This window comes from Gavia stellata, chromosome 4, assembly GCF_030936135.1.
Source record: "Gavia stellata isolate bGavSte3 chromosome 4, bGavSte3.hap2, whole genome shotgun sequence".
Taxonomy (NCBI): domain Eukaryota; kingdom Metazoa; phylum Chordata; class Aves; order Gaviiformes; family Gaviidae; genus Gavia; species Gavia stellata.
The window spans coordinates 51,488,672-51,516,577 of NC_082597.1; the positions used below are offsets into that span (position 1 = coordinate 51,488,672).

Sequence of the window (27,906 nt, forward strand, 5' to 3'; positions counted from 1 at the left end):
ACAGCTGAGCCCAGCAGCCAAGATGGTGGTGCCTCCGGGAAAGAGTATTTAAGAGAGGACAAAGACATTGCACAGGCAGAGGAGGATGGGGAAAGAAGTGTGCAGCAGCCCTGCGAACACCAAGGTGAGAGCAGGAGGAGGGTGAGGAGGTGCTGCAGGTGCCAGAGATTCCTGGAAGTCCCGGGAGGAGTCCACACCAGAGGAGGTAGGTATTTCCCGACAGGAACTGCAGCCCGTGCAGAGCCCAAACTGGAGCAGGTTTATCCCAAAGGACTGCAGCCCATGGAGAAGGACCCACACTGGAGCAGGGGGAATGTATGAGGAAGGAGTAGCAGAGAGGAGCTGTATGGACTGACCACAACCCCCATTCCCCAGCACTGCTGCAGGGGGGAAGGTAGAGGAGTCAGGAATGAAGGTGGGAAGTTGAGCCGGGGAAGAAGGGTGGGGGAAAATGTGGCGCCTTACATTTTTTGCCTTTGTTTCTCACTATGCAAATCTATTTTAATTGCTGATTAAAATAAAGTCAAGTCTCTTTTGCCTATGATAGTAACTGGCAAGCAGTCTCCCCATCTCTATCTCTACCCATGAGCTTTCTGTTTTCTCTCCCATCCAGCTGAGGTGGTGGAGTGAGTGAGGGGCTGGGTAGGCATCCCACCACCGTCAGTTACCTACAGACTAGGTCATCAGATACAGGAAGCCTTCTGGAGAGGGCAGCTCTGCTAAAATTATTAGCAGCCTGGAATAAGAATCAACCAACTGCAAGACACAGAAAAAAGCCACAGCCCCAACCAAGTCTCTTTCAAATGTGAACTTGCAAACTTCACATTTTTGAGAATAGGTTCTGGTACATTTTACTTCTCTACCTCCCAAAAAAGAGCGCATTCTCAAACTTCCAAAGACCTTTAAAGTCCTGTCACAACAGGGCAAACAGCCCATCCCAAACCCTTGCGAGAGTATCTTCTAATGAATCTCAGTAATGCAGAAGCAACAAAAAAAGATTTTTGTGACAGGTGGCCCTCTGCTTATGGCTGAGTTCCCTTAGAGGGTAAGATATCATTTGATTACTGTAGCCTTTCAAGTTTTATATTATGTATCATACCATATTGTAATACAGCCATGCATGCATACTCATGCACAAAGAGTTTATGAATAAAAACTATAATCCTTTCATGGCCTTATTATTCTAACTCATCTTATAAATATTTAAAGAGATGGCTTCCTAAAATAGTACATGAATAATACATTATTTGCCATGCAGAGACTATAATAGATAATGTTAAAGATGAGAATCCTGTGTTTCAAATTTATATTTGTATTCTCTTGAATGGTACAAATGTGAGAAGTGACTGTCACAGGAATGGTTATCATGATAAAAAGTTTGAGAGCTGCTTACGTGAAGGCACGAGCCACTGACAATATGACAAAAAGCCCAATATCTTGGTGAGATTAAGACTTGTCATGTATTCTGTCCTCTACCTCTTCCCAATGTTTTCTCACTTGTTTTCCCCCCCAATTCAACAAACTGAACTACAGCTGTTATAGGAGGCTTTTATTTTTAACAAAACCAGTGAAAACATGATTTACACTGAAAGCCAAAGCTGAGGCAAGTCACATTTTTGTTGTAGTTATTTGCTAGCTGTTGTAGGTGGGATCCACTCTTGTATCTTCTTGCGAGTAGTAGAGTAAGGTACATACTGTCCGGGAGTGCCACTCAGATTGAATTTATGGTTCTCCCAGATAAATTTACGTGCAACTGGTGGATGAGTAGTGGGAGGGTCATCCGTCATTGAGTGAAGCCAGCGATGCCTTAAGAGGAAAAAGACACGTTGTTATTAAGGAACATTACATGATCTGTAACAAGTCTTCCTCCTGACTCTCAACGGTTCTCCTCTGAAGAGACACTAAGTATTTATTGAGGGGGGGACACAACAATTTTAATCCAGTATGACTTCGAATGAGAATACAGGATACTGATTTCAAGTAATTACACAAACATAACTGATAAATAAGAGTTCTGCTTCCAAGCAACTGAAAGCACACCTGAGTTTGAATTTCCTGTTCCTTTGTACGCTTAGTATTTGGGCAGAGGGTATTTCATTGTTACGTGTTTGTATGGCCTTAGCCAGCCAGCCAGGTCAAGGCAGGCACTGCAAATGACAAAATCACAAGGTTTTGTTTTGTTGTATGGGGTTTTTCATTGGGTTTTGGGTTTTTTGTTTTGTTTTGGGGTTTTTTTTAATTACCAGAAAACTACGCTGCACAACAATTTCAATACCATCTCCAAAGCATTAATGAGGCTACCACTTGGGATATGGATTAATGATGCAGATTCACCTGAAACAATCAGGTAAATGTTACTGACTGCACAATAAAATGATTAATACCAATCAGTAATGGGGTAATTACCAAGTGATTATAGTGGTTATCCTTTACCTATGAACTAAATGTCAATCCTTCCCTGTACAAACAACATTAATGGTCAAGCAAAGTATTTTCCATAACAATTTACTGAAACACTACAGCAGGGATCAACTGAATTGATTTAATCCCATTTCTATTTCAGTGCCCAAAGCAACTTTCAAACCTGAAAAACATTTTAATTATCTGCCAGTTAACTGTGCATACAGTATGAAGTGCATGTAATGACAGAAGTGAGGTTCTGACTTTTTTTGCACACTTACGTATTTTTTACTGAGGTAGAATTAAAGAGGCTTCTGCTAATCAGCTTTTGCCAAAGACTTGACCTAAAAATATGAAGTCTTCCATTCCAGTTGTCACTCGAAAGCCTAAAAATTGCATCTTCAGCCTTTAGCAACAAATCTGGCACACTTCATTGATACAGCGAAACAAAACCACAATAAAAGTAGTGAGAAATAGACTGACAAGTATATTCTAAATCTGAAAAGCTGTACAGAAGGTTGATTATCTTTTCAGTCAACTATCTTCTAGACATTTATTTCAGAAAAACTCGCAACTTTGGATATAACTTCAGTACAAAATCTCACTTCGAAAAAAATGTCAGCCACATGTTCATTTCCTGTAAGTAAAAAACAAACAAAAACCCCAAATGAAAGCCACATGTTGTAGGACTAAGGACTGCCAAGAAACTGGCTTGAATACAAAAATGGATGGAACCATAAGATCCTTTAAAAGTAAGAAGAAAAACCTTGTTTAGAGGTAAAGAACAGCCTCCTATGGGAAAAATCATCCACTTAGGAGTCTGAAAGTTATACACACATTCAGATGAAGTGACTCAATGCAACAGGAATGGGAAGAGGATTCTTCTGTTCCTCCCCCCACTCTCCTTTGTAAATCTCTATCATTTGAAGTATACATTTCCCACTACTTCTTAAAAAAAGAAGATTTTGGGTAATGATTTCTGTCTAGAAGGCAGCAGTCCCATAGCACTACTAATCACAATGCGGTCTGAGGATACAGGATCAGGCCCTGCTCGATTTTAAACTTGGTATTACCAGTCTCTGAAATGCCATGGCCTCATTACACAAAGCCCTGACCTTAAAGGGAACTCCCTCTCCCAAATCACTCCCGTTAGAAGAATTCTGTGTACCAGTGTGCTTTGCACCACCTGAGATATCACGTGTCCTATGACAGCTAGCATCAAAGTTGGCAGCAACGCTGTAAAACAGCTTACTTGAGAGAGGTGGGATCATAGGCTCATACCCAATAAGCCAGCTCTCCATTGCTAACACAAAGAAACACAGTTTGTGTCATGGGAGGAAGGGGAAAAGAACAGTTCATGTAACCATATACATTCTGCCAATACTGACTTAAATACTGCATTTCAAAATGCTTCGTAGTATCACTCCAGAGGAGCCTCAGCTTTTCAAAACTGCTTACCGTACAGAGGCAACTTAAACTTACACACCTTCACCTAGTGACGCTTCTGGTAATAGTGGATAGGGATCCTGCAAACAAAACCCTATTTATGCACCTGTCTCCTTGCCTCACCATCCTCACTCGCCTCTGAGAGTCATGCACACCAAGAGGACAAACAAAAAAATTGTCTTCTCAGACAGAAAGGCAGTTACAAAGGCCCTGAAAGACAGGCTGGAGCAGGTGGAGCACAAGAACTGTACTAAAGCTCAGTTAAAATCAACTAGATTTCAAGCTTGCATGATGTCTGGCACCTGTCATTACAAGTGTTCTTACGTCGTACACTGATTCCTTGAAATGTCAGAAAAATTATCACAATATTGACTTATTTACTCATTTAACAGAATAGTTTTATTCTGTCATTTTAAACTATTGTTTTGCTGCTTTCCTAAGACTAAATCCATGAAGTCTTTTAATATACAATATTTTGGATTAATTAATATATTTGCTTTCAGGATTTTCTGAAGTTCTGTAACATTAATATGAAATCGGGCTCAAATCGGGCTCCCATTTCCTCACCGGCAAGTAGAAATAAAATTGCTTACCTACAAGACATATCAGTACAGTCACAAGTACCGAAATACCTGAAGAGATTTCACAAGTTTGTTTAGAACTCCATCCACTATTAAGTATCCTTATATTTAAGAGTTTCAGGGCTTAAGCCTGGTCACAACAGATTCCCCTTAGAAGCCCAACATGTGATTTACAAAAGCATTTCAGTTTACAGAGGGTTTGTTCTCTCAAACAAAAGCTCCCATTCTCCATTTAAGCAAAAATATGTAAAATCTGAAAACTTTATTTTGGGAAGACTTTCCCCTTGACAACCTCCCTCAAAGAGTCTTTTGAAGCCCTGATGTCTCATAGACTCTACTCCCAGATGCTCAAGAAAAGCTTTTCATGCACTAGATTGAAGAGCCTGAATAAAGAGATGTGACGTCTTGCAGATGGCCGGATTTCTATACAAACTCTGCCTATAAATCCAGGCATGGAAAAACAGGATTCAAAAGCAGTTAATGACTTAAAACCTACAAAGAAGCAGACAACTTACACAGAGCAAAGAAAATAAGGAGGATAGCAGAAGCTCTGATGAGGCTGAAACAGCTTCCTGAATCACAGAGCAGAGTCACAACCAAGCAGACTGAGGCTAGCAAAGCCTCTGGATTTTTCCTTGGGTAAACAGATGAAAGACACCTCAAAGTATCTTCAGCTGCTTTCAAGACTATGTAGAATTTTCTCCCTTATCAGACAAATATTTAAAAGCAAGGAGATTTCATACTGAAGCTACAAGGGACTGGAGCCAATTATATGATGTACAAGCTGTCAAATAAGAACCGATGTTATTCAAACTCCGTAGTTACTACCATATGTGCATCTGCAAGGTTCAGGCACTGTCTACGTAAGTTCAGGATGTTTGCCAACTTGCTAGCATCCATTTTTTTCAACGAGTTAACCGTGTTACAATAAGACAAAAGAGAAGTGAGGCTGTGTGTTATGGTCAAAGGGCAAAAAGTACTTCAGTGCTTTCCCAAGTCCTTTAAGTGAACAAGAAATCAGGGATTTAACTTTGACTAGAGTAAAAAGAAGCTTTTTTTATTTTAAAGATAGTCTTCACTTATTATTCCAGGTCTATGTACGGGAAGAGAAGGAAAAAAGGACAAGCAACATGTTTTTAGTTGTGTACACATGGGAGATAACTTTGAGTTCTCTTGCAAGCTACTATGGGATACCACTGTATAATAATGACACAGCATCCCATTTACCTGAAAACTGCACAGAGCATTTAATCTAGTTATAAAACTCACAAATTTATTGTGGAGCTAGTGAAAGGACAGAAATTTTACTCCACCATTCCTTTTCAGTTCAGTCTTTTTGTTTTTTCCTTCACAAGCAGACTTGAAAACCAGCAGTTTTACAGGAGAATAGCACATTTCTTTACATTTCTCCCTCCTTCAGCTGTCAAATCAACTAACAAAGAAGATATAGACTATTACACCAAAGTTAAATTTGAAATATTTCATTGTATGAAGTTAAGAATCCCAAAGCTCCTTCCAAAGGTGTCAGATTTGCACCATACGGAAATAACCATCAAAGTGCAGGACAAACATTGCACATACATAGGACAATGCTGGCAAAAGGAAGTGTCCCTGCAAAAGGAGAAAACTATTCTGTAATTACAGTTCTTTTTTCCCCACAGGACGTAACATATTGAAAGAGCAAATTATTTTTAACTAGTTTGTATACATAAACTAGTTGTCAATTTGCTTCTGCAAAGCATTTGGCCAAAACGCAAACCAAATTACATGAAAACTGATAAACGGTAAATGAACAGTGTGCAGACAGTCACAAAAGGCTTTCGGTGTGATGCAAGAGAAGCACACCTAGCATCTAGGGTATCAGGCCTTGACTTGCATGGACTTTATATACTCTCCAAAGGAAGCCTTATTCCACAGCATAACCCTGTTGAAAGTGGAAAACTGGGTTCCAAGTTGCCCCCCTCATTGGGCTCAAGCTGAACCTCCCAGAAACCACCAAATGCAAACTCGTGTTCTTCCAAATCTCAGCTACAGGAGTATCCTGACCACTGAATAGCAAATAGGAGTCCATGGCAAGAGTAAGCAGACATATAGGGAACTTTTGCATGAGATCTGAACACAACCTGAAAAAATGTTTGGTAAAAAATGCTGTTCTCTCCTCTGATCCCAAACAGATTAAGAACACTGAGATACTCAGTCCTCTCCCCGCACCTTGTTTCAGTGGAAATAACCAACAAACCCTTAGATGTGAGGATCAAAGAATCAAGAAATACTAGTCTGGAAGGGATTTAGACACTCTTGCTCTGCATATGCTTTAGGCCCAAGCAAGTATCAGCTACATCCACATCACTCCCAGCAGACACCCGCTTCAGTTGTTATGGAGTTGCTCTAATACTGCCTTGCTCATCTTCCTGAACTAAGTTATGGCAGTGAAGATGAGTAGAATTTTTTAGCGGTAAGGATAGTAATGTCCAATCTGCATTACTTCTCCTCTAATTTAAACTTACTACTTCTTATTCTACCCATCTATCTGTGGAAGACGGACTGTGCCTTTCCCTTCCACAAGAGATTAAATGCTTCAAGATTATATCCATAGTCATCTCCTCTGCTTTTTAAGCAACCCCAATTCTTTCCAACTGTCCTCAGAGGTCTGATTGTTCTTGCTGTTCTTCCCTAGGCTTCTTCCACTGGTCTATGCATCTATCTGGTTGTTTGTTGGTTGTTTTTTTTTTTTTTTCTTTTTTTTTAAGAGCATGGTACCCAGAGTCAAACACTGTACCCTATGTAAGCAACTTGCTGTGTTGCCAAACTTATGACTGCAGATAACCTGCAGCTGGTAATAACATTAATGAAAAAAGCAGCACTGAGCTCTTTGATTCATCTACCTATATTTTACACCCCTAATATTTCACTTCTCTGTGCAGCCTTTGATTAAGGGGGGAAAAAAGCTAACACTGCTTTAAGCACACTTCCTTAACTAACAAACCTGCCCAGAACATTTCACCTCAGCTTCAGTTTGCCTGTGATCCAAGCCCACTTCTACCAGGGCAGGTGGGAGGGTGGATGGAGAGAACTATAACCCCTATAGCCCTTGCCCTAGGAAGACAGCAAACCGCATTATTATCAAGTACACATTCAAGATAGCCAGTTTTTACTATAAAAACTCTTTGTCTATGAAAATACTTTTGGTACCCTAACTAGTACTTACAAGCTGCTCAGGGAGTCCCAAGGAGTCACATGTTCCTCTTAATCTTAATGCCAACATTTTCTGCCCTGAAACCTTTCAAAAGCTTTTCTACAGAGCCAAAAGTATAAAATATTAAACCTAAAAGTCAATTACCCATATCATCTTCCTGCTTGGTTTTTGATTATTTTTGAGCAAACAGAAGAAAATTTTACTTGTAATGAATGCATCTGTACATAAGTTGTGACTAGGCATGAATGTGAGCATATGCATGAATCAGCATATCCCAGTTGTATAAAATAGTATCACCTGGTGCTCCTGGAGATGATTTGCTAACTGTAGTATTTTTAGGTTGGGAGATAAATGAACGAGGAACAAAAGGTGATACTGAGCCTTCTAACAGTAAAATGGAAATAAGCTCAATACACAGTCCAACTATTAGAGCAATTCTGTAATGGATACTTCCATGAAAGCACCAAATGAGTGCATACAGGCATTGGTACAAGCAGATTTAACTTTTATCATTTATACGTTCACAGAGCACACCCGATCAGTGTGTTCAAAAATGGAAGTTCTAAGTTCCTGCAAACAACATGCTCTGCACAGTAGGAGATAAAACATGTATTTTAGCTTTCGTAACTGTCTAACAGTGTAAAAGTTGTCTTCATGTAGGAAAAAAAATGTGCCCAATATCTTGTATAGCATTACAAGGAGATTAATACTAATCATTCCCAATGCAAGTATTGAGAGAATTTAAAAAAAAAAAAAATCTAATTAACTTGTCTTCAACAAAGTACATACCAACATCTTGATTTTGAAGATAAGAAAAGAAACCCCAGAGTAACAAAGAGGTTAAATAACACAACTAAAACAGAATAAACCACAAGCCTACATATTCTGGTATGGCAACATTTAAAAAAAGCAACAGTCTCAATTCACTGTATAGTAGACATATGTCAAAACAACTCTTTTGATTTCCTTCAGACTGTGATTTCAGTACATCCGTTGTCAAAAGACATTACACCAATTATTTCAGAATACTGAAAATATTCAGTAGTTCCTCAAAACAGTACTACAATATGTTATTACATACAAGTTTTCTTGCTGCTTTTTCCTTTTCTCCAGTATCTGACAGCAGGTTAAAGGGTAGCTAAATGAATTCACATTTTATTTTTCCCAGTTGTTTTCAGAACTTTTCAATATACCAAAATGCTTTTTTCCAATTCATCAGGCATGATGAGGTCCATTTGATTGTATTTCAATAATCATTCATAATCCACAATCTTGAAGGCACACGACTGACCACAAAATTATACTTTAAGATGCACAGTGTATTCAACAACCAGAAACATGGAGAAAAACAACCTGTAGTATGACTTACACTAAAAAAAAAAAAAAAGGAAGACACTGTTTTTTTTCCTGCACATCTGCTAGTGTTCTCTATACTTCCCAAGAAAATAGTGTAATCAGTAGGATAATCAGTAGTGTAATCCTCCATACAGTAGGATTTTTATAAGAGTACTACCAAATCATTACAAACTAGTTAGCATTACTATTTTAGAAAGGAAAATCTGAAAGCTCTAGGTTAGCCCTGGTCTTAAACCTTGATTTTGTTATAAGCATCATCTTTAGGCATGACCGTTGCAAAATATTTTCTGAAAGCAACAGCAGCATAAACAATGTAGTAAAACCTGCTTCCACCCGCAGAGTGTACAACAACATACCTGCAAAATGCTCTACTGAGCTGAATTATCTAAAACCTGGAGTCAAAAAATCAGTGTTTAGATGTATTCAGATCACAACCCAGCCGCTACAATGGTACTTTATATACTTCCCAGTTGACCCAAGGATGACAAACTTGTCTCACCTTTCCATCTGTTGAAGGGAGGGCTAGTGCTTTAAGAAATAAATATTTTTTTACAACTGACAGGACAGATACAGGACCAAATTAATCTCTTTGTTAATACAAGGAATTTCACACAATCTAATTTATTTCCAAAAAATTTCTGGGCCCAAAAAACCCACTCATTTCCTGCATAGCTGCACAACCCCGGTGTTACATCAACAGCAGCTTGTACAATATATTAAGTCTCAATTCAGAAGACTATGCCATGTTAAAAATTTAAGACGGTATACCATCAGATGGAAAAAAATAACCCAGAGTCTTAAAAGACAGCATTTATTCCCAGTCAAAAGACTTCTATTTTTAAAGGTGTATCTAAACAATAAGGAACTACAGGTCAGTGATTTAGATGTGCCACAAAGACAGGATTCCTACAAAAGAATAAAACATCTAAGGTTGCCATGGGACATACAAATTTATCAGCAATAAAAAAAAAACAACAAAAAACCTGAACAGTACTGCACAACTAAGTTTTCTGACAAAAATACCTTAGGACACAGGACTGTTTACCCTTTCATGCCCCATTGCACTGAGCAGTCTTGAAAACAGTGAAACATTTTCTGTTTCTTCTAAGGCATTTTTTTCCACATTGATAGGAAAACAAGTTTTTCTACGTCATTAATTTATGTGATCTAAACAAGCTACTCAATCCTAGAAACATGACTTTGATACTCAGGAAGAAACCCTTTATCGAGGTTTGTAGGGACACAATAAACAACACATAAGGCACAAGCAAAGAAAAAACCCAACAAAAACTGTGCCTCAAAATAAGGAAAAATCTTGAAAACTATCACAGTCTAATAGTGAAAGGATAAAAACTAGAACCAAACAACAGTTATACGCGGATAACAAGGAACAGCCCTGCACTCGCAGGAACATGCTAGTTTTGGAGATTCTGATGTTACTTCTAAAGAACAATGCCATTAAGCTCTTACTGGAGAAGACAGAAAAAAAATTAACTGCTTTAAACATAATTTTACAGCTGGGAGAATCTGAAACAAAATTGACTACCTAGACAGTATACCCACGCATTTCTCAAATGTTCTAATGACACCACAATTTAGGAGTTTAGATAATCAATCTCAGCCTTGGCACAGAACATCTATCACAGGAATAATAAAAACCAGTGTTCACCAATGCTCAGTCTACCCAAGCACCTCTTATTTCATATCACCTTTCATTGCTTTGTGTCTGAAGTGCTATTCATATTCCTCAAGAATCAGGTAGAGATTGTTTTTGCTAGCATACACTGTTATTTTATTTGGTGTGTGTTTTTCCTGAGTTACTTAGGAAGACCAAAAGAAGTATTAACAGCTGTGTGGCCAGAGATCTTCTGAAACTCAAGGTTGTACAGGATTATTACTGAAATGCATGAACAGAAAATAAAACCTTAAGAAAAATTATAGTCAACTAGCAGTCAACATACAGAGCATCCGGGCCCTTTGCTGTTCATCATCTTGTAGACTACCAATGGGTATCAATTGAAACAATTATGCTGTTAATGGCTGTGGATTAAGGAATGTTGTTCCATCATTGCCTTATGTTCTGTAGGTTCTTGTCTAGAATGGATAATAAAAATATTTTTTCTACCTCTGGCTGCTCAATGCTATTGTAGGCTTTGCCAAACTAAGATGGAATCACAACTAATAAGGAAAATTGCAAGACTGGCTTGACCTGCTCAATCCGGCTGGCACAATGCTTTTCTTATTCCAAGAAGCAGTGAGTGCAACTGCCAGGACAGTGAGCAATATAACATTATGAATGCAGCTCAAAATTAAAAGTAACCAATCTGAAATCTTCTGGTCATATATAAGATAGCTGCGGCCAAGAAAACTTTACTACCATAAAATGCTATTTTTTTTAATCTTCTGCTTTGTAATACAAGAAAATACAGAAGCAATTACACAATTGGTATCTGTCCACATTATTAAGCTAAATGGTTTACCATTCAGGGGGCACCATACTTCCATCAACTTCCCAAAATGTATTTTTGCCATTCATTTCATTAGTATAGATGACCCATCTGTGTCGACCTTAAACAAACAAACAAACAGAAATATTGTATTAGCTCAAAAAAATAAATGTTTTTCATATAAAGCAGAGAATTAATGAAAACACAAGGAAAAGTATTTTGACTAAAAGTATCTACCATTATAGGCACCTATTTGAAAGTCAGTACAGCTTTTATTTTTCTAAATCTTCTGTATTTCCACTGTTACTGTATTTTTATATCGCTGAATCTAATGCTCTTATGAGGAAGCAAGTATTAACCATTGTACAAGTAACGGGAAATAAGAACTTACAAAATTTTCAGGCAGAGAAACAGGTTGGGCGATTTTTTTCCCCATTAGGAGGAGTGTCTTCCAAAAGGACATTGCCATTAGTAACCTAACATTAATGAAGTTTCAGCCATATAAAACTACCAAGTAATGTTTACCAGCAACTGCTTTCCCCAGATTCCCTGCAAGTTAACCTACAGTAGGCAGAGCTTGGCCTAACCAGCGTGTCAATGGCTTATGTGTCACCTTCTTTGTTTTAAGTGCTACCTTTTTAAGTACTCTACAAATGTTATTTAAAATCCCGTTAGTTAAGGTAATAGGAAGTTTAAGCAAACCTGTGTTTCTTGGTCCTGAAGTGATCATATAAGTAAATACAGCTGTGAGGCAGTTTTAAAGGCAGTTCTCTTTCTTCTGCCACCTGTTAAGCTATCAGCTTTAAGCGCAAGGGCCAAATTCAGCTCTCAGTCACATTATCTTATAGGCATATCTACATGGAAAGCATCTAACTGGCTTACGTTTATCCCATATTTATTTCAGATTGACTATGTTTGCAAATGAATTGAGGGAAGCAGCAGAGAGACAGAAGCTGTCAAAGCATTTCTATGAGCCCCCTCTTTAAGACTCACACAAGTCAAATGCGAGGAAGTGGGGCAGGTAACAAGTTCTATTTCACTAGCAGAAACTACACAAGCTATACAAAGTTGGACAGTCAGTCAGGAGGTGTTCACGTTAGCACACATACCAAAGAAGTTTCTTCTGTCTTCATAGTATTTGTTTCCATATTTGTCAATTCCTATCAGCGTACCAGTCTTCAAATCATTGACCCTGTGAATTCCCAAGACAACAGTTTCAGTTGACATCATCTCAGAATGAAGTTGTGATAGAGGTTTCTTAGGGGTTGGTAAAAATCTGTAATGAAAACTCTTAAACACATATATGTAAAGCTATTCAAAAAACTATTCAAGCTTAAGGAATGCAAAACATAATCACCAATTCCTGCAGATAATGTTAGCATGCCTTTACTATGCACCCCACTGACAGGATAATAAAAGTCATACAAAAAGGCTGTGGGGGGCTATTATTTATTTAAAAGCTCTTTATAGTGGTAGATAAAGCAACTTTGCAATATAGCATATTTTAACACCCACAAAACCTTAAATACTGTGGAAGGGAGTCCCAAGGACAAATGTTTAATTCACTTAGCTGAAGATGTTACCATCCTTCTTAACTATTTGTTACTACCATTTCAGCTTGAATTGCCATGGAAAGTGGTCAGCACTGAAACAGCTTAAGAGACCTCATATGTCTGTGGGGGCACTAACCTCCAGGAGAGGAACAGTAGTATTTTAAGCCATTGTAGCTGCTTGCCAAGGAAATGCCTGCTAAACCCTAAATTACAATTGTTACTTTCTAGCTTTTGTGTAACTGTGAAAGATGTTTACCCTGCCACTCCGGGAGACTTACGCTGATGCACATAAGGTATATACCAGTTTCAACTCTTTATACAGAACATATTTTAACATTACCGTACATATCAATAATTAAACTGAACCCATTCTTACATTCTATTGATAAAACCTTAAAATTACTGAAGTGCTCTTTTCCCCCAAGATGTGCATCTTTGCTTTCCTTTTTACTGACATTTATCCCAGGCAGAATTACATAAGGAAAAGCTCACTCTCAAAGGTTTTAGTTGTTTGTAGCATTATACACACCCTCAGTCCCAAGTGACCGAAGGGATGTGCACATGCATGCATCCTTACTTGGGACTTTAACTATATAACCCACAGAAAGTTTTTTTGTTGTCTTTTCTCCCAGGGTGCATGAAAGTGATAATCACTCCACCAAGCACTCATTTGTGGTCCTAGGCAGAAAGATGCTCTGACACAGAGGAGAGCTGTCAAAGAAACACTCAAAAGATCTCTGGCTCAGCTATCCAAGCCTGAGCTCCCAGCTTCAGAAAAAGAAGAGCCATTTCACTGCTGCTCTCCCTTCCTTCTTCCCCTCGCTTTCTTCTAACGGTTCTTATGCCCTTGTCTTCACTTCATGCTCCGAATACTGATATCAAACATTAATAAGTATTTATGGCTTCCAGAGGACATTTTCCAGCCAATTTCCCCGAGTCTTGAGTAAGGAGAATGTTTCCAGGCACATAGGCTCTTAATAATTTGACTTCTACTGCATAAAACCTGTTCCAGCTGCCTTAGTGGGAAACGTATAGAGAAAAGTAGGGAAATTCCAAATAAAACCCTTGCAGAGAAAGAGTCTCCTCACTTGGATAAATCATTTTTCCAAGTTACCAGTAATTACTTCTTAAACACATCAATTGTTGCAAGAAAGATACACCTTGATTACTCTTCCTGTTAAGCACCAAGTCTATTCCTTGAGCTAGGACGGAAGATTCAATGGCTTGAAAGGTGAAGGGGAGGCAGCAGCTATGTTCGTGGTTGGTATGGTTATGAGGATCAGGTGTGATTCTCCACCTAGCTCACCTCTCTTCTAACTTCAGTCTTCTGAAAGAAAAAAAGAGAGCACTGCCTCCAGTCTTGCCTGCTCCCTTTTTCTGCATGGTAGAAAGGTGTCAACACAGCCTGTGATCTTTGACTCACAAAAGCTCCCTGACAAGACATTCATTAAGATGTGCTTAGGAAGAGGCACTCTGGTGAAACCTATTACTCAAACTCCTCTATACTTTTACTTCCCCGGCTCCATTTCTTTTTGAGAACTGCCAGTGTAATAGCTACAGCCTGAGAAGGGAAACCAAGCTGAGAAAACAACCTTGGGTGGATGACGGAAAACAATAGTAATAGTAAAATACTAGCCAGGGAAATCATACATTGTTTTATACTGCTTAACAGCTTGAAATTTCCCTCTAAAAAGTTGTGCAACAGGAAGTTCTATCTGAGCTGCTTTCTATAGTGGAGAGAGAAAAGCCAGAAGCTGTCTGTCACCACAGCTAGTAGGAATACAAAATTGAGACCTCCCAAAGGTCAAGCTGACTTCACAAAACCACACAATATTGTGCCACAAAACAAATGAGAAGATAATTTAAAATGTATAAGAATGGTAAAGGGAGGAATACCTTGACTGACAGGAAGAAGGCAACATGCTTAGCTAAAAGAAAAAATACAGAGCTGATTGAAGGTTACTAGTGAAGTTCCACAAAGAACGTTGATGTTAGTAGCCTTGTTTAACACTTTACAGGGTTCCTGACCAAAACCAAAACAAAACAGAAACCCCATCCCCAAAAAGTACAGGGGTCTGATAGATAATGATACTACCATATAGAGGAAAGTCACATGATCGTACAGGAAGTTCTGTACTGTCTCTGGGGCGGGAATGATACCACTGTGCTGGTTTTGGCTGGGATAGAGTTAATTTGCTTCATAGTAGCTAGTATGGGGCTGTGTTTTGGAATTGTGCTGGAAATAGTGTTGATAAAGCAGGGATGTTTTAGTTACTGCTGAGCAGTGCTTACACAGCCAAGGCCTTTTCTGCTTCTCACACCACCCCACCAGCGAGTAGGCTGGGGGTGCACAAGAAGCTGGGAGGGGACACAGCCGGGACAGCTGACCCCAACTGACCAAAGGGATATTCCATACTATATGACATCATGCTCAGTATATAAACTAGGGAAAAAGCTGGTCAAGGAACAGCTGCTTGGGCTGGGCATCGGTCGGAGGGTGGCAAGCAATTGTTTTCATTTGCATCACTTGCCTTTCTTGTTTGTTGTTGTTGTTATTTTCCTTTTCATTACAATTTTTTATTATTAGTATCATTATTATTGTATTTTATTTCATTCCACTTATTAAACTGTTCTTATCTCAACCCACAAGCTTTCTCACTTTTACTTTTCTGATTCTCTCCCCCATCCCACCTTGGGGGAGTAAGTGAGTGGCTGTGTGGTGCTTAGTTGCCGGCTGGTCTTAAACCACGACAACCACCAGAATGAAATTCAATGGTATGAAGGTCATAGCACAAGGTGATGCACCTGGAGATTAGTAAGATCTGAAGCACTGTGTGTGTAATCACAAAGAAAACATCTGGATGTCACAAGGCAATAATGAGCTGCCAATTAAGTGACATGCGGGGGGGGGGGGAGCAAGCTGATCCTAGGATGTACCAGGTGAACTGAGCTGTCTTCAGTGAACAAAACAAGTACTAAAGCCACTGAATGAAAATGCTAACGAGGCCTGATCAGCAACTGTGTAAAATGTTATGTTTAACTGTTCAAAACAGATCAATTTAAACTACAAGAAATAACAGGAAAAAAAGCTATTATGGTGACTGTGAAAAAAAAGTCTTCAAGAATGCTCAGAAAGCTTGGCTTGTTTATTCTATTGTAAGAGAGCCCTTGATATACAGCAGGGAACTTTACTTTTGTGAATCCTCCCTATCCCACACTCCTGACTTCCCACTATTGATTAAAAAAAGGCTTTTTGGCTGTGTGGTCAGGCCTACAACATTCACTGTACCCTGAAGAAATGTTCTATTACTGTTCCAAGACCAGCTACCAAGATAACACAGGTTACTGACACTGCCGAAGTTGGATCATGTACCATTCAGACTTCCACCCTACCTTTCATCAAAGATCTAAATGAAAAGGAGTACCTTGGTAAATCTGCAGCTCCTCCTATTTGGGAGGAGCGTCAGGCATGCTGTATCACCATTCAAAATACTCTTCACAAGGTAGAGGGGAGATGTGAGTGGGGAAAAAAGACAGGAGAAAGTTCAATATGGATGCGTGCAAGTTTCTGTGCTTGGGGAACAAAGTACACAGACAAGACTGGAAACAAAGGCTACGACTAATTCTGCAGAAAATGCCCCTGGGGCTAGAGGGCATCCAAAGCTGAGCGCAGGCCAACGGTGACAACCCATTGCCAAAGAGGCAGACATGCGGTTTGAAGTGTCAAAGAACTGCAGCCGGTAAGGCAGATGAACTAATGCTCTGCTTAACAGCGCAGGGTTTCAGCAGAAGCACGGCTTTCATATTTGCACACCGGACAGTTCAAGAAAGCCGCCGCCAACCTGAGGTGATCCGGAGCAAACAGCCGGCGGGCCAGCGCCATGGCGGGCCGCAGAAGCGCAGGAGGCGGCTGCAGCTGAGCACAGCCTCACCACGGCGGACACGGCTGTGGCAACAGGGCTAAGAAGGACGGAGGCTGGACACCGGGGAAACCTGCCTGGGCAGTACTGACAGCTCAGCATCGAGGAACCCACTAGGATGCCTAAAGAAGAGAGATCAGCCGCCGGAGCCCGCCTGCGGAACGCTCTGACCACGGTATCCACTGCCAACTGGGACTCAGCGCGGCGAGCCGTACCGCCCCAGCACGCTGCCCCTCAGTGCAGCACGGACGGCTGCACGGAACGGCCTCCTGAGGCCTGGCCCGGCACCGCACACCGCTCCGCCTAAGGCAGAGCGTGCCGACCACCCCGGCGCCGCAGCGAGCGGCAGCGGCGGCCGCCCCGTGTCGTTCCCCCACCCCCGCCAACCCCGCTTCCTGGGGGCAGGCCGCCCGCCCGCGACCCGCCAAGGTGACCCCGCGGGGCGGCGAGGCGGGAGCGGGGAGCCCCCCGTCGCCTGCTCCGGGCGCGCCGGGCTCCCCGTTACCTCAGCAGCTGCCATAGGGCGCCGCGGACGCCGCCGTGGCCGCCGAGGTGCTTCAGCGCCCGCTTCAGCACTTGCACGTACTCCGCCATCTTGGGGCGGTGCCGCCCGCTCCCGGCGCCGCCGCCGTTCCGGCGCGGGGCCGCTCCGCCTCCCGCCCCTCGCCGCGGCCCGGCCCCCTCGCCGGAGCGGCGCGGCCTCGTCCGCCTAGCGCCTGAGGGAGGGCGGCAAGGGTGAGCGGCTGCTTCACCGTCCGCCATTTGGTTGGTGGTTGCCCACGTTCCCCTGCAGGGCCAGACGCGCCTGCGGGTGGCTGCCTGGGCCGCGGAGGCTGGGCCGGTTGGACGCGGCTTCTGGGGCCGTCCAGGGCCGCGTCCGGCTCGGAGCAGGCCCGCCGTGGCTCTTCCTGGCCTGCCCCTGAGAACGGGCAAAGCCCTGGTGATTCAGTGCGCTGTCCTCTAACCACAGCATCTGTTTCATGGTCTCAGGCGTCAGTACACTTGTGGCTGGTTATTTGCATTTTCACAATCAAAACTCCTAGAAAATTTATTAAATATATTAAATATGCTCATGTAAGTATGCATTAGCAAGCAGAAAAACAGGGAAAAACATTTACATTCAGAACTCACTTGTTTTGTTGCCTGTAACTTCATACACAGAAACCATTATTTTGATATAAACTACTGATGGTAGAGTGTAAAATATGAAAGAAATGTAGTTTAAATTAGGTCAGCCAACTTTAGAGGCATTGGGTAGGTTCAACTATTGAACCAATTTCTAAGTCTATTCATATAACTGGGATCATTTTCATTGACTGAGAGCATAATTCCATGAGCATCTTCTCTGCTGGCTGTGAAATAACACCAGTTACTTTTTTTTCCCAAGGGCTAAAATGATCTGGATTACTTGAGTGATCCACGTGGCACCATGGTTCTTAGACTGAGACCACTGTGGGGGACAGGGCATTGTGACATAAAGCTGGAAGAAAGGATCAGCTTCTTAATGTGACTTTGATCCTGCAGAAGATTTTGTGGAAATACATTCTTAGTAGCAGGAACATTTTACAGCATCTTCAAATTACATTTTGGTTTTTCTTTGTACTATTTTTCTCTATTAATTGGGTCAAGTGAGGTCTCCACTGAGAATTTCATTGGCTCATAACTGCTCAAGTCCCATCACATCTGCTTAAACTGCTTTTATTAATGTGTTTGGTCACTGAGCATGAAAAAAAGAATCTTATTACTGTGTTCAGAATTCTCCCTGAACTTGGTGCAAATGTCACAGTCGAATACAGTGGAGTGCAAATGCAAGTATAGTGTCTTCCTAAGAATTTGTCTGGGCATCTTTGGGATACAGCATCAAAATACTGTCTCATCCCTCAAGTAACTTATAAAACTCATGCACCCATAAGAAATTTTTAATTCCCAGTTTTTAGAATTTAAGACTCTGTTAGATGTTGCTTTTGTTCCCCAAAAGTTAGTACACTGAACCTTACTGCCTCAAAAACTCTTGCTAAACACATTTGATGCTGCCTTGTTTTTCTCCTGTGATCCAAGTAAATGACACAAAATTACTGTCAGAACTCTTTTTCAGGCCTAAAAAAACCCCTCTCAAGTCTGAACAGAAGTCAGTTGCTTCTTTTCTAATACAGATTCAGAGTGTAACAAACAAGAACATATTTTTCAAAGATAAACAAATCCATTTCCTGAATGACTCAAAGGATGACATGCAGCTTCCCTTTACTTTGATAGCACACAACAGTCTCACTGAATCCTACAGATTTTAGTTTTTCTTTAAAGAGCTTTATTCAGTGGTACAATTGATCTTGAAAAACCTAAGTTCATATATTCTCAGAAAGTGCAAAAATCAACCAATCTACAGAGTAATTTAGTGTTTACATTTTACCTTAGAAGAACTATTTTTATTGTTTGTCTATTCCACTGCTGTTCCCTCTATTCTTAGTATGGAGAATCACGTAAATTTATTCTGCAATGGTTCGCAACTGTGGAACATACATTTGCAACATTAATTGGAATTCCTTTTCTTAATTAAACTAAGAAACAAATCCAACAGAAGAGAGACTAACAAATAAGACCAAACTATGCAGATTTTGAAAATGTTATCGCTTCCTGCCCCATCCTTCTAAAATCGCAAAGTTGCAGAAGCAAAGTCCAATCCACAACACAGTGGATTGTCTCCACAATCCAGTGTCCCATAATACTCAAGTCCAGTCTCTAATCATAGTTTCTCTCCCTCTAGTCTAAACAATACGATCTCTAATGCTTTCACTAATGGATTTTTTAGCCAGTCCTATAAACCATATTATTTCCCAAAAGCACAATGAAAAAGTTTTTGTCACTTGGGTTCAATTGCTTTAAAAGGTTAGAAGGTAAATTCATAGCCTGAAACTAAAGTGTAATGTTACTAAAAAATGTACATATTTTATAAGTTTCAAAAAACATTCAAATATGTATATACCTCTGTGACAACAGTAAAACACTCAAAGCCCCCATAAGAATAAATTTACTGGCACTTTTAGAAAACACCTGCCACTTTGTGGGAGCTGTTCAGGTTATGTCTCCAGCAGTAACTCTACCTTCATCTTCCATTTCCCAATGGCAAAATCCCACTGGTTACAGGGTGAAAGAAAAACTCATTTTACAGTTGTTCCTCAGCTAGCCTTCATTAGCAAAAGTATGTGGCTATTCAGTTTGTTCCCTAGTAAAACTCTTAAGATGAAGTAGAATTGAAGTTGTTGTAAAGGAGCTTAGATACCTCATGAACAGCTTCTTGGAAGGGATTAGACTGCAAGTCTGCAGAGCATCAGAAATCTGCAGGACCAAAGCCACAGAGTCGGCTGCTCCTCAGTCTCTTGCCAACCAATTTTCTTGTTTAGGAAGTTGGTATTACTAGGAGGTCCAGAGCATGGCAGTTTGGTCCTCTGGATGTCCAGTGGACAGTTCTGCTGAGTGAAATGCACTGTGTTAATTCAGAAGAACCCATGGTGGAGAAGCTCCATCTAGTTTCTCTGCTCTCGCAGGTAACTCCACCACAGAAGTTTAGTTAAAAGCATCCCCAGAACATTGCTTCTGGGCTATCCCCCTTTTCCCCTACCACTCCACATAAGCTACAAGTACTCTTCTGTCCTTATTAGCACCCCACACTGTCCCCTAATCCAAGCACAGTTAACTAGAAAATATATCTGGGCAAGCATTACTACAAGATCCAGTTACTAAAAAATAATCAGGAAATACATTAGTTTAGCCAGTATCAACAGTCACAAAAACCTTAGGTGTCCAGATGTTGATATTTGAAGATGGTGATACTCTAGTGGTCCAAATGACTCCAACACAGTGATTCAGAGGACACACTCGGTTCCTACACTCAAGCCAAAATGCACAACCCTGACTTCTTCCGATAAAGATTCATGTAGGAGAAAACTGTATTCTGTACGAGCCCTTGTATATCAGAGCGAGGGTAGGGCTTTACTAGAGAGCACGGAGCGTGAGGGAAGACGGAGGTAGTTGAGGAGGACTGTTCACAGGCATGTATTAACGCAAGACTTTGTACACATATGAAGAAAAACAGAGGAGCTCGTGAGACATGGATTCATATGATGTACAAATGTTCTGTGGGGTTATTTGATAGAAGTATGAGGAGGAAAGGCAAGACTGGGTGCTACGTATGTTTGTTGAGTAGAGGGAAAAAGGGAGATGCCACGGGGAAACAAAGTTGGAGAGTTCCCAGAGAATTTTTTGCTATTCACCAGAAGAGCACTTTTTTCTAGAGAGTTTTTCTGCTTCCCTTCAGAGGTGACCAAAAGGCTGTGGGAAGTTACTGGTATGAGAAAGAGAGAGTAATTGACTAGCAGTCTGATCGGGGAACAGGGCTCTGTAGAAGTTGGACTGGGTCCAGAGGATGGCCACAAAAATGGTCAGAGGGCTTCAACACCTCTCCTATGAAGAACGGCTGAGAGAGTTGGGGTTGTTCAGCCCGGAGGAGAGAAGGCTCCAGGGAGACCTTATTGCAGCCTTTCAATAATTAAAGGGAGCTTGTAAGATGGAGAAAGACTTCTTAACAGGACCTGTAGTGATGGGACGAGGGGCAATGTTTTTAAACTGAAAGAGGGTAGATTTAGATTGGACATAAGGAAGAAATTCTGTATGATGAGGGTGGTGGGACCCTGGGACAGGTTGCCCACAGAAGCTGTGGATGCCCCATCCCTGGACGTGTTCAAGGACAGGTTGGACGGGGCTTTGAGAAACCTGGTCTAGTGGAAGGTGTCCCTGCCCATGGCAGAGGGTTGGACTAGATGATCTTTGAAAGATCTCTTCCAACCCAGACCATTCTGTGATACTATGATGCCAAGTACTGAGAGAGGTAAGTTTTTAAAACAGAGGCAAAAGAGAGCCTGGAGTAAATTTTGATGGGGAAGAGACTCTAAATGCTTATTTCCAGCTCTCATAATTAGTAAACTCATTACATCATTGAAACTTTATCTTTTACCAGTGCACCTTACAAACATTTTCTCTGCAGTGTGTCAGGGGGTAATTAATTTACTTAATGATAAAAACATTTCAGAATTTAAACATGGAAAGAATGGTAGGGATTTGGGATGCTGTTCTGGGTTATCTGCACATTCATGCAAACACCACATTCGTTTATAACAGAAGACAAAAACTAAAAAAAAAAAAAAATCACGCTTTTTCAATTATCATTGAGAAATCAATTCTGACCAAAACTTGTGATAATTTCACAATTTTAAACATGAATAAATTCATTATTTATCTAGTAATATTTAAAACTGAGACTATTAAACTTGAACATCTGAAGTCTGTATTTCTTTCAAAAGAAAAAAAACCTGTCTTCAACCATACTCTTAACTTCCAACCTAAAACTGATCCATAATGGATCAAATAATCATTTCCAAATATACATTATTGCATTATATGACATGAAGATCTGTGATCAGGTTTCATTACAATACATATTTCTATGCAGTGTTTTGAAAAGCAAAAAATTGGTAAATTAAATTTTACAGCAAATTATTACATTTTCAAATTCATAGGCCAGAAAGTAGTAAGCATGGAAACAAAGGGCTAATAGGAACAAAGATTAGCAAAGAGCAAGATACGGCAGCTATCACAAATCCCAGAGACTGAATATAATTGACAATACTACATTGCGTAATAGAAGTGTGAAAGATCCACAAACTCTTTGTAATTATATATACTGTTTTACGTCTGTAAGTAAATTCATATAAAAACATGAACAAAGTAATAGGTTATTGCAATTGTTTTCTATATTAGGAAGTTACAATTTATTTTAAAAAATACAGCCAAAATAGAATTTACCAATTTAGCCAGGTTTCAAGACATTTACAGTGATTTTTTTTTTTATACAACAGCAAGACAAATACAGTGACATTGTAATGCTTATTCTGACATTGATGTAGTAGCAAACCGCAAAGGCTGAACAAAATGAACAGACTGACTTTCACCGATACTGAATATCATGCAAAGAGAATTAATGTATGGACAGGTAAGTTTGTAACTGCAGAAGGTATTGCAATGAATGTACTTTTGAAAAAAATTTAAAATATAAAAATTATTTGCACCAGGAACTTCACCAGTATCAAACAAGCTACCTAAACCCATGTATATATGTACAACATATACTTCCATGAAAAATGTTTGCTAGTAAGCTTACTGTGTGTAACATTGCTCCCATCTTTAAATGACAGGATTCTAAAATGTATAAAATTGTTTCTCCTTTCATGTGATTTATATTAAAATGATTTTTCTTGCTCTTAACATTGAAAATTTTAAAGCTATTGAAACTAAACTTGTCCTTTCATTGGCAAAGAGACTTCTTACTTTTTGGCTAGTAAATGCCACAGTTTGGTAAATCCTGATTGGGTATGAAAACTGTCAGACTACTGAAGATCAAAAAGTTGAAAAGTAAATTAAAGGTGAAAGGAAGAGGTCACAAAAATAATGAGATATTTTAACATCCATGGTGGAGTGAGCTTCAACGTTCACGTTTTTGTTAGCTGATTAACAATGTTACTGAACAGCATGAAAGAAACCAGTACTATTAGCCAGCCTTTCATTCAGTAGCAAAGAACATTTATTCACACAACTATAAATGACAATAAATCACATAGGTGGTAATTTGAGATCACATCATCATAAAAAATAGCTGTTAGAAACACTAAGGGCCTGAGTTGAAGGTAACTTAATATGCTCCATTTAACTAAGCAGCAGTTATCTTAAAAAAACAAAACAACAAAACCAGAACTTCACTGTTTAGCCTTTCCGTGAGCTGTTGCATTATTGTCAGATGACTGCAATAGTTAACATCCAGAAATAAGGAAAAATCATGTTCATCCCTGTATTAATTTACCTGTTTTAAAGCTCCCATTCCTGAGAAAACCCACTTATGCCTCATTCCTTATCCAAAGCATGACTTTATAGTTTAAGAATGATTAATGAAATTATTTTTAAATGATTAACAAAAACCACTTGATAAGCAAAGTGAGTAACATGGAAGCAACAACCTGCAGTATGTGATCCAGCTTCTAGATCATCATGAAGACAAGAACAATTACTTTCCAGGCAGCATAGACCAGCTGCACCCTACCTTTAAAACAATACTGAACTTAGGATGAAAATTTATTATTATGAAAAAATGTAAGAAAACTTTGGGGAAAGAAAGGTTACTTACCAGTAGCCGGAGATCTTTGCAATGCATTGTGTGTATGCACATTTGCTCTCTAGAGGTGCAAACATCAGAGGTATCCAAGATCATAAAATGGGGTTTTTTTGGCCCTCACAATACTGTGGGTGTGTACTCATCTCTCTCCCTTTTCCTTGACTTGACAGAAAGCATAGAGTTATAATATTCTGTCAGCCACACAAAGCAAGGATGAAGGGTATATGGTTATCACATATATGGACAACACACAGGTAGCTAGAATCAATTTGAGATAAGCAACTTTTCTTCACATTCATATCCATATAGATGGCCACACCACAGATAATTAAGTGTCCCAGTGTTCTCAGAAAAAGGTGGCTGGCAGAGACTTCTTGGTTCTTTGGTTGAAGATTTCTTGAACTAGTTGTCCAGTTTGCAAAGATATGGAACGGAGATATTACTGAGCAAAGCCTCAAATGTAGTCTGAGAACTATTAGAGTATATCCTAATTACTGAGGGTGACTCAACCATACTGTTCAAGAGAGGTAATACAGTCTGTTACCTAGTTTGGAGATAGTTATCCTGTTTGATTTCTCAGCTGGTCAAGAGAACTAGATTAAAGATAATGTGAAAGTCTCTGTCCCGTGCAGATAAGATGACAATATTCTCTTGCTACCCAACATGCGAAGGGAAATCTCAGACCTGAAAATCCAGGATTTAAGAAGAAAAACATGGATGGGTGGGTTTCCTGATTCCGTGATCTGGCAGAAATCCCAGATGAAGTCCAAGGGATTTGCCAGGAAAAGAACAGTAAAAGGTGTGGGAGGGGAAAAAGTCAGCCATCCGGATTTGGATCTTCTACTGCCCAGCAGAGGTGATAGGCATCAAAAAGAACAGCAAAGACACGCTTCAAACACCTGAATCTAAACAACCTGATGTGAAACATGACCAAGGTTCTTGTGGTTCTGAAGTAACACATCCTAAGAAAGTAGTCTTGACCCAGCAGTCAGTGGTAATGGAAGTCCACACGTTACTGAAGTAGGCTAACTTGCATTCAAATGCACTAGGGCACAAAGAGGAAGCAAGAAGAGAAATCCAGAGAAAATAATGTTTGAGGCCATCTTCTCCAAAACAGTGCTCTAACAAAAAAGCAGGGGGAAAAAGGCAAAAAATAAGCATACTGGCTATGGAAAGATGGCTAAATACTCATCAAGGAGTACATGAACCTTGCTAGGGCATGCTGAGACGCGGTCAGGAAGGCTAAGGCTCAGCTAGAACTAAAATTGGCCAAAGATATCAAAAATAAGAAGAAAGGGTTCTTCAGATACATGAGCAGTAAGCAGAAGCACGGGGAAGACATACACCCATTGCCTAATAGGGCAGCAAAACTACTCACTAATAATGCTGACAAGGCAGATGTTCTCAAGATCTTCTTTGCCTCTGTCTTTACCAGCATAGCTGGACCGCAGAGCACAGGATCAACTACAACAAGCTACAACAACGCATGTGTTGACTCACCAGTAGTGGAGGAAGGGCTGGTCTGCAGCCTCTTGCAAGGGCTCAACCCACAGAAATCCATGGGCCCAAAGGAAATCTACCCTAGGGTATTAAGAGAAGTGGCTGACATTTGTGCAAGGCCACTGCCTGTAATCTTTGAAAAGTCTTGGAGATCTCGATGTATGAAAGAAATTTTTTATGCTGAGAACCATCAATCACTGCAACAACCTCCCCAGGGTTGTGGTGGAGTCCCCATCACTGGAGATTTTCAAGATGTGATTTGACAGGGTGCTAGATAATCTCATCTAGGCTCCCTTTCCCACGAAAGGTCGGACTGGATGACCTTTAAAGGTCCCTTCAAACCTGGGCTGTTCTATGTTAAAGATGGATGAGCTGAGGAGTTCAATCGCTAAAGATTTATGTCTGTAGAAACACTGGTATTTTCTCACCTGTTTCTGAAGCTGGACAGTACCATGCGAGAGGCTGCATCAGCTGAATCTTTTGGCCAGCTGTAAACAAAGAATTGCATATCAGACTTGAGGCTCAAGCTATGGAGTAAAAGATTTCTGCAAGGATGTGAGAGAGATTTGCACAATGTACTGCATTTAGAAGGAAAACAAGCTTTTACTTCCATCCTACTATTATCTCGGTTACATGAATCTGGAGAATATTGGAGTAAAATTCTTCCAAGAGTATTGGAATGCCTAGGAAACCACCTCCAAAATGTTCAGGAGTAACATGCTGTCAGCTTCCTTAAAAGGTTTAACACAGAGGACTGTAAATCTCCCATGCCTGTTAGGGCCAGAAGTGGGTTAGGGATAGCACAGGGCTAGAAAGCAGGGTCAGAATCTCTAAGGAGAGCTGAACTGAAGAATGATATACCTCCCATCTGCAACTTGGTCCTACAGATAGGAAGATGGGCCTCTAACCCCTGGGGAGAGAACAAGCACAGCATATTGGCAGCAATTGTCTTTCATATTTCCATAAACCCTGCTGATGAGATGCATACCTCCTGAGACGCAGAGTAGTCCTCATACTGCTCTCCAGGGAAAACAGATGAAGAACTTGAATCCTGCGCCCTTCGAAAAGTGGAATGTGGGAAGAGCTCAGCTGCAGTGGCAACTCAGGAAGTGCCAAGGCAGAGCAGGGGGGATGGTTCCATCCCATCAGGGGTCCTTAGCACTGACTGCTTTGGTCTATGGTATTGGATATGACTGATCCTGTAGTACAGCCTCAGATTACCGCGCTTGGGCAGAGGAAGACCCAAGCAGCTCAGTTAGTGGAATTAAAAAGAACACAGAAATTTAGTGTTGGAGGCAGTTCTCTGATTCTTTTCGGCTGGTTGAGATCCTCAGGTGCTGAGAAAAACTACAGAACTCACCCAAGCCTCATCTAGTAGTCCCTGGTGTTAGGGTGGCCTTGGAGCTGCTAGTGCAGAGTGGGCAAAGGCCCCCATTTAAGCTGATCTTTTGGCCAAGCAATTTCTGGTGCAACCATGTTTTTCTTGATTGGGTGAGGCTCTTCCTCACCCAATGTTGCCAGAGAAAGAGAAGGTTCGTGATAAATATAACTCGGCCTTGATCCAAGATGTAGATAATCCTAAATGCTAGTGTCAGAGGTAGACCACCACTTTTACTAGGATACTTCCCTCATTTTAAAGCAACAGGTATTAAATGTGCTGGGGATGTATAACTTCCTGTTGCAAGGAAGCAAGAAGCAACAATATGTCAGTGTTACTTGTCAGTGAGGCACATGCCTCAAGATAGAAAAATGTTTAAACCCCTTCTTAGATGGAGCTATGGAGCATGGTTCAGGCAACATATATTAAGTATCTAGACCCACTTCTAATAAGGGAAGGAAAAGCAGCAGAGACCATAGGGAGGGGCACTGGGTTTGACAAACTCAAATTTAAAAAATAATCACATGAGACTGGTTGGAAAAGAGAACTACATAGCCAAAGGCTAACAATAATAAAAAATAAAGACATGAACACAGGTTAAGAGGCATCAAGAATGCCTCCATCATTCTGCACCGAGTATGAAAGAGGGAGGGGTAGTGTGAAAAAGCTTTAACTTCAGAGACCAGAAAAAACAGGAGGATGCTGCCTTTGAATACCTGCAGTATATACTTCTCTGTTAGTTTTTCATAGTATAAAACAGCTTATGTCTACCAAGATGTAATACTACAACACAGTATTCCTTTGCATCCACAAAACAGTCAGTACTGACCCTTTGCTGCTTCACTTTTGATCAACTGCATCAACATATCATCAGAATATTTTAAAATGTGAACTTCCTCTACTTTCCCTGCAC

The 27,906-nt window shown here is 40.4% G+C and overlaps 1 protein-coding gene across 1 annotated transcript; it reads right to left on the bottom strand.

Annotated features, from left to right (window-relative positions):
• Window positions 1-1,534: 1,534 nt before the first annotated feature.
• On the bottom strand, window positions 1,535-17,502 carry NDUFA12 (NADH:ubiquinone oxidoreductase subunit A12). The gene is made up of 4 exons (XM_059816477.1): window positions 17,405-17,502; window positions 12,536-12,618; window positions 11,460-11,547; window positions 1,535-1,806 (listed from the first exon to the last, which is right to left on the bottom strand). The coding sequence occupies exons 1-4, from the start codon at window positions 17,491-17,493 to the stop codon at window positions 1,626-1,628; spliced, it is 441 nt and encodes a 146-aa protein (XP_059672460.1). The 5' UTR covers window positions 17,494-17,502; the 3' UTR covers window positions 1,535-1,625.
• Between the last annotated feature and the right edge of the window lie 10,404 nt (window positions 17,503-27,906).